Here is a 7,148-nt window from a genome sequence, read left to right on the forward strand (position 1 = left end):
AGATGTTCACTTTAGGAAATGAGCAGCCAGTGGTTTTGTAAACATGCAATTGTTGTTTTTCTTATCTACTGTTTTTTCCTTTTCCTTTCTCTTCATTCATTTCCCCATCACTGTTGTCCTGCACATCCACCAAATTAAAAACAAGTTTTTAAAAAGTGCCGTAACGTTGGTGAGTAAATTAAAAAGTCATGGTATTGGAAGCAGTGAAGAGGTTCAGAGGGTTTAATGAGGGTTTTGGCTGTTGGGGGGGTGGAGCATGGTGGTCTGGGGATTGTGTCATCAGTAGGCATGCTCCCTCCTGCAGCTGTGACATCACCGCAGCATTCCTTTGCAGAGCTGGAACAACAGAGACCCCCATCACTCTCCTCATCTCCGTCTCCCGTTAACCCTCTCTCACTCTCCTTCCACGAGTTTTACTCCACACTTACTTTCTCACACCATTCTCCTGTTGGACTCCTGGGAAGGGAGTAGACCTCATAAGGGTTGGCTCCAGAAACTAACCACAATATTTGCTGATTAGAAGAACTGATATTGCTTAGAGTCATTCTAGTGGAGCGCAGCAAACACAACAAAGCAGCTTTTTCATAGCTCTCACAGACATCACTCGCTGTCCCCCCTCTCCTAATATACCAGCTACTCCTCTTGCACAATGCCCTGATTCATTGCACTGCAGAGCTGCTGCTTCTGTACAGTTGAGCACAAGAGCTTCATCAATCCTCCACATGTATGCAGACGGTGTGTGCTGCTCCAAACACCGGTGAGGCAAAAATGGAACCAGTGCCATGAGACACTGATGGTGAGTCAAGGCTGAAGTGATATAATGTCGTGGGGGGAAGGGAAGAAGGAAAGAGGGAGAAGAAAAAGGAGGCAGACTCGATGAGGGAGGTAGGGAAAATAAAGCTGACAGAACAATAAGGCAGAGCTGCACAGGAGAGAGAAAGAGGACAGTTGGAGAAAGAGAGTTGCTAGAAAAGGCAGGTACAGTCACATCCTGCTGGCAGGTTAAACGATAACGAAGTGGGAGGTCACTGTGCGTCTGCACTTATCTCTTTAAGGACAAAGACCTCATGAGAAACTTTGTGGTATTGTAGATTGCATTTGTTAGAAGTCTGACTGTACTTTTGGTAAGTTTGCACAATCGTTGCATGACTTAGCATGAGTGTGTGTCTACGTGCAATCATGCCAACATGTGTGTGCGTGTGCCAAGTTTTCATAGTGACTGAATGTGTCATGTTTTTTACTGCACATTACCCGAGATTAGCTGTTCACCTTTTACGGCCGGGAGGGAGGTGGTATTGTCATTCGGCCAGACAAGGAGGAGGGGTCGATGGTTGAGAGAGCTGGGGAGGGAGGTGCAGAAGGAAAAGGAGTGGCCTTCTGCAGATAGTCGCTCTCTCTGCTGGAGTAAAGTCTTCTCACTGTGGCAGCTTACAGGAGGGAAAACAAACCAGAAGTTTTCAGATAAAGAACAGCAAAGGCGAAAGAAGACAAGAGAGCACAGTCTCCAGGCCTCATTTTCTCACAGGTATGTAATGGCAGCTCACAGGCCATGAGAGCGAGTTTAATGGAAACAAGATGATTCATATTTGTACTCTCTGCCTCTGAAACCATTCATTACAGATAATCAAAGCAGTGGAGGGTGTGAATTTACCTCTCTACAGTGAGAGTGGGAACTCCAGCACAGTTGACTGCTTAGATTATATAATATTCACGAGTGTGTGTGTGTGTGTGTGTTTTGTTCTTAAAAGCTCAGAACAGGTTTTCTATTCTCTGGTTCTTCTTTTAAACAGGACTGTTAGACAGTAAATGTCTCAGGCAGTCATGGCATCAGCAGCTCCACCAAAAAGGATGGTGTCCTCTGTCTTCATCACTCTGGCGTCTCCTCACCGAGCCACTGTGACACAGCAGCAGCACACCCTCCAAGCTCACAGCGCCCCGGCGAGAGACAAGCAACACACCGCTGTACGAGTCAACCCAACTGACAGCATCCACGCCCCCAGACATAAGAAAGAGGATCACTCGCCGTCTGAGTCCCACAGCAGCATAGACAGCAAAGACCGGACTCATGCAGGGGCCTCGGCCCGAGCTTCAGGCCCTCAGTGCCCCATAGCTGCTCAACCAGAACCCAGCAGAGCAAAGCTGCAAGAAGATGGCAGAGGTACTTCAGGTATTTATGAGAGTCTAGTTTCTATTGGGAATTTCATGCTAAATAGTTTACTGGCAAATCTTATGTTACTTTGTTTTGAGACTTTGGTGTAACTAAGGCCATCAGGACATGCTCCCTCCTTTATCACATATTTCAGGACGTCTCCTTCTAACTTGGGTATAAAGATTAGGTATAAAGCCTTTTGTGGCTCCAGACTGAGCTGCAGGAAATTTTGTAAATTGCCTCAAGTGAGGTCACTTGAGTTGGTGTGAGGTGGAAAACTACAAGTTTTAACAAGTGAAAAAATCTGCTTGTGTGAACTTCATTTCTGGGTAGCAGCTCTTGGCTATTTCTGAATCTCTGTGCAAACTGATGGCAGTAGAATTATGGGTAATGTAGGACAGGAAAGAAGAAGATGTGGACTAAAAAATAACATATCTGGTTCTGCTACATTACCTGTCAACACTGTTATAAGAGTGTGATGCAAAATCGTTGTGTTCTTGTAACTGGAAAAATTGTTAACCCTCTTCTCACACTGCCACGTTCAGGATGTGTTGGATGTTTGAGAAGGAAACGATAAAGTATTATCTATGAAGAGCAGCTGTTCAACTGGATCACATTTGGCTTCCTGTTTTAGAAAATGCATAAAAGTTTAGTTCAACTATTTCTGAGGCACAAATATATCTGAATTTTCATTATCATTATTTATTCATTGTTCCATTTTATTCTTCTCTATTTTAACCAGTTTTTATAATGTAATCATTTATATTCTGGGTTTTTTTTATCTGTATATATTTTTATCTGTATATTTTATATTTTATGAGTTTATTTTATTATTCAATCTGGTGCTGAGTTTTCAGGAATTTCTGTGCTTCAGTCTGTTTATATGACTTTTCTGTGTAAGTTACTACAAAGTGATTTCAAATGAGTCTTTTTATTGTCAAACAGAGCTCTTCCCTCCTCTTCCTCCTGCTGCTGCACTGCCTTCATCTCTGGGAACACTGCTCTCTGAAGAATCAGCACTTCCACCACCTCCTCCTGTCCAGACGTCGCCGTCCCGCCCTCTGACCCCAGGCCAGCAGCCAGTTTACGGCAGAGAGGTATGTCAGTTCCTCTCACCGTGTCTCTGAAAACCAATCACATTTGCATGGCCAGTATCTTTATGTTTAGCACTTCAAGAAAACAAGTAATTTTTTCCAAGAGTTCATGATTACAACCTTCCACAACTTTCACAGAAAGTGTATTATGTTCTGTAGTGGTTGTGAAGAGCTATCTGCAAAATGCATTATGAAGGAAAAACAGCTGTCTTTCAGATATGGCTAAATTAGCAAAAATACTTTATGAATGGGGCACATTTATTTTCACAAAGAGAGCACTTTCCAAATGGTTGATATCTTTATAAGAAACTTTTTTCCTATCACTACCACCCCATTTCTGTGTAGAAACAATGAAAGCATTGCTCAGGAATGGGGGCTGAGTCTCAACATGTAAATAGACTTTCCCTTTCTTGACTGAGTACCTATCTTCTCACATATTCCAGAGCCTTTCATGTTTTATAGTTTGTTTGTTGTCATTGCATCTGATTTATTGTAAACTGGTCCTTTGATAGGCACCTCGTAGTTTATTTCTGAATCTATTTTAGAACAGATTTTTTACTATTTTCCAGCTACTTCACATTCTGCTTGAGGGCTTCAAGAAATCCAGTTTCCCCACATTTGTAATTTTAATTTTAAACACAGACAAGGCAAAGATTTATATGAATTTATACTGTGTTTTGGCCTCTTGGCTTTCTTGGAAGAATTTTATGTTTTAGCCTGAAACCTTTAGAGCCACTCTTAACTCTTTGTCCTACAAGCGTTAGCCATGACCCCAGTATGTTCAAAATCAAGCATTGCTAATGGTGCAATTGGCCATATGAGGCTGAATTAATTTGTAAACTTGTCCCAGTTTGAAGTTTAGTTTTACATTAACAAGGTGTTTGACATTGAAGGTGGAAACAAGGACCCCATCTAGTGGGTTAAATCAAGATGAACAATCTCATGAGATCAGCAAAAATGGCCAAGACACAAACAGGGGGAGTAAAGGTAACACAATCTCTACTTACACATTCACCACTGAGACTGTAAACAGTTCTGTTTTGACAGCGCATATTTTATTATAACCCACTTTTCATGTGTACAACACAGAGGTGTGTGGCTTCTGTCGGAAACCCGTGGCTTTTACTGAACCCGCAATAGATGCCTTAAACAGGACCTACCATGACAGCTGCTTCCAGTGCAGATCCTGTCACATCCCCCTGGCTGGGAAACAGTACTACAACAAAGCAGGAATCCCGCTCTGTGAAGACTGCTATCAGGTAGATCCAAGCCAATACACCATCCACTACAGGATGCATCCACTGCTGCAAATACAGATGCAAATTGTAAATTACCTTACCAATGTTTTTTAGCATGCTCATTTACTTCAAATGATGTATAATTTACATGAATGCTAATTGTTTCCCAAAAAATGCTGTAAAAAATGTACAGTTTTGGACTGTGGTTACTTTCCAGGCGGCAACAGTGTTTCAGCATGAAAAAAAGATTTAAATGGTTTGAACAGGAGTGTTGGTAATGTCTTTTATTCACAAAAATGTTTGCATTAAACATTTCTTTTTTGTTTTAGGCCAGTCTGGAACTTTGTTGGGCATGCGGGGAGATTATTACAGATCATGTGATCCGTGCACTGGAGCGAGCATACCATCTTTCTTGTTTCACCTGTACAACCTGTAAGCAGCAAATTGGAGAGCAAGCTTTTGCTCAGGGAGAAGTTGGAGAAGTATATTGCCTCCAGGACTACTACAGGTAGGAGAATCAAACATAGCATCCATTAAGATTTTGAAAGTATATATTTAGTTTTAATTGTTTTATTATCTATCTTTTCATAGTGCTTTTAAATCTGTCTATTTAACTCTTGTGTAACTTTGCCACTCTGTTTGAAATTTGCTTTGCAAATCAAATTACTTTGGATTATATTTTCTTTCCTCTAAAATTTGGTCCATGAAGAAAATATGCCCCAAAATGTAGCACCTGCAACCAGCTGATCATTCCCAAAGAAGATGGTACCGACAGCTACACCGTTGAATGTCTTGGCCGCTCCTTCCATGAAAACTGCTACAGATGTGAGGTAGGCGTCCTGCATGCAGGATGTTCTGTATGGACACACTGACAAATATACAAACACTGATACCGACCTGTCAGTAAATGCTCATATTGTCTGCAGGTCTGTATCATCCAGCTCTCTCCTGAACCAAACGAGCATGGCTGCTATCCTTTGGATGGAAAGATGCTGTGCAAATCCTGCCATCTGACCCTGGTTTCTGGCCAGCACTAAAACTGGCCTCAAGATCAGAGACTGTGTATGTGCATTTAAAGCTCACGAATATTTTTTCCAACTGAAAAATAAGGGTAATTTTTTGTTCAGCATATACTTTTTTTCTGAAGATCATCCTACTCCTCTTTAAAACTTGATAATTTTGCACTCAATAAACTCCACATAATGCACCAAATATATTTACGCAACAGAAATTTTGAAAATCTCAATAAGTATCCAGTTTCTCAATCACATTAACCCTTTTATAAAAAATTAAACTTTATATACAAAGCTATATAAAAGTATAAACTAATATATAATTTATATCTCAATCCAGGCTTTGATATACATAATATTAGTTAAATTACACATGAAGAATTACAAAGGAGCAGGAGACGAACATTACAGTTTAAATGATGATTGTGTAACTGGTAATCCAAATCGTAACCAAACTCTTTCTTTGCTAAAATATAAAATGCAGATTTAACCACTTTTAACTGCCACTGTCCAAGAATATTTCTTTGTCATACAAAACCTGTGGACTTGAAGCTGCAGTAACTTTAGGCAGCTGGTTGAATTTTGTTGTAATAAAATGGATCCTTAACTTGCTCAGGTAAAGCAGGTAGAAACAAGACAGCACCTTAGCTGATCCTGAAGCACTCACTGTGGACCACAACTTGAAGGTGCTCTCGATGTGAATGTCATTACATCTACATTTTTAATATATGAAGATCTTTCCTGGACCACAGGGCCTCAACGACAACAATGCTGACACTCATTTGGCATCACACTAAATAATATCTCATTCACATCCCAGCTGACAGTTTTTGTTTATTTATAATATGTATCTCAAAATTACTTGTCTGTGGAATTTTATTTCTATGTATCAAAAAACATATATTAAAACATTTTTGCTGGAAAAAGCAAAGTTGTTATTTATCCAGCCATCATCTATACCCCCTTAGTCCTAACCAGGGTCCCAGGGATCTGCTGGAGCCTATCCCAGTTCTCTTTGGGTGAAAGGCAGGGGTCCACCCTGGACAGGTCCCCAGTCCATCACAGGGCCACATAGAGACAAACAACCTCACACACTCACACTCACTCCTATGGGCAATTTAGAGTCACCAATCAACCTGACATACATGTTTTTGGACTGTGGGAGGAAACCAGAGTACCTGGAGAAAACCCACACAAGCACAGGGAGAACATGCAGACTCCACACAGAAAGGCCACTGATGGGTTTCAAACCAGGAACCTTCTTGCTGTGAGGCAACAGTGCTGACCACTAAACCAACGTGCTGCTCTCATAGTAGACTATAAAAAATAAATCAATAAATAACCGAGTGAATAAATGGGGCCCATGGGGGATTTGAGGTCCCGTTAAGGTCTGTCGCCACACTTTGACCTGTTGGTAATCCAGACCAGCCTCAGCCTCGTGTTTACTGTCATATGTGGCAGCAAAAGACTAATTTTCAACAAATAATGAAACAGCAGATCCATATTTATCGAGTATTGATCAGCGTCTATAATGATGGGAGCTCCGTTGTGCTGGGGATTGATTCCGATCAATAACTTTGATTACCCTACGGACTAGCCTGCTCACGAGCCGTAGCTTGATCCTTACGTGCGCGCCACTGTACGAAAGCGTCCC

The 7,148-nt window shown here is 41.3% G+C and overlaps 1 protein-coding gene across 3 annotated transcripts; it reads left to right on the forward strand.

Moving 5' to 3' along the window:
- Positions 1–932: 932 nt before the first annotated feature.
- On the forward strand, positions 933–6,408 carry fblim1 (filamin binding LIM protein 1). 3 transcript variants are annotated; one of them, XM_026306507.1, is made up of 9 exons: positions 937–1,124; positions 1,262–1,525; positions 1,791–2,167; positions 3,095–3,246; positions 4,137–4,230; positions 4,333–4,502; positions 4,811–4,989; positions 5,191–5,311; positions 5,408–6,408. In XM_026306507.1, exons 3-9 carry the CDS (start codon positions 1,807–1,809, stop codon positions 5,516–5,518), a joined length of 1,188 nt encoding a protein of 395 aa, XP_026162292.1. In that variant the 5' UTR covers positions 937–1,124; positions 1,262–1,525; positions 1,791–1,806; the 3' UTR covers positions 5,519–6,408. The 3 variants fall into 3 exon arrangements, with proteins under 3 accessions (XP_026162293.1, XP_026162292.1, XP_026162291.1); XM_026306508.1 differs by having other exon boundaries at positions 933–1,525; positions 1,791–2,158; XM_026306506.1 differs by having other exon boundaries at positions 937–1,525.
- Positions 6,409–7,148: the final 740 nt, after the last annotated feature.

Source organism: Mastacembelus armatus, chromosome 5 (genome assembly GCF_900324485.2).
Source record: "Mastacembelus armatus chromosome 5, fMasArm1.2, whole genome shotgun sequence".
Classification (NCBI taxonomy): Eukaryota; Metazoa; Chordata; class Actinopteri; order Synbranchiformes; family Mastacembelidae; genus Mastacembelus; species Mastacembelus armatus.

Excerpts from the sequence above, each read along its gene's own strand:
- fblim1 (XM_026306506.1), top strand. The coding sequence starts at position 1,807 with ATGTCTCAGGCAGTCATGGCATCAGCAGCTCCACCAAAAAGGATGGTG. Across the intron at positions 3,247-4,136 it reads AGCCAGTTTACGGCAGAGAG|GTGGAAACAAGGACCCCATC; the intron begins GTATGTCAGTTC and ends TTGACATTGAAG. Across the intron at positions 5,312-5,407 it reads AAAACTGCTACAGATGTGAG|GTCTGTATCATCCAGCTCTC; the intron begins GTAGGCGTCCTG and ends TATTGTCTGCAG.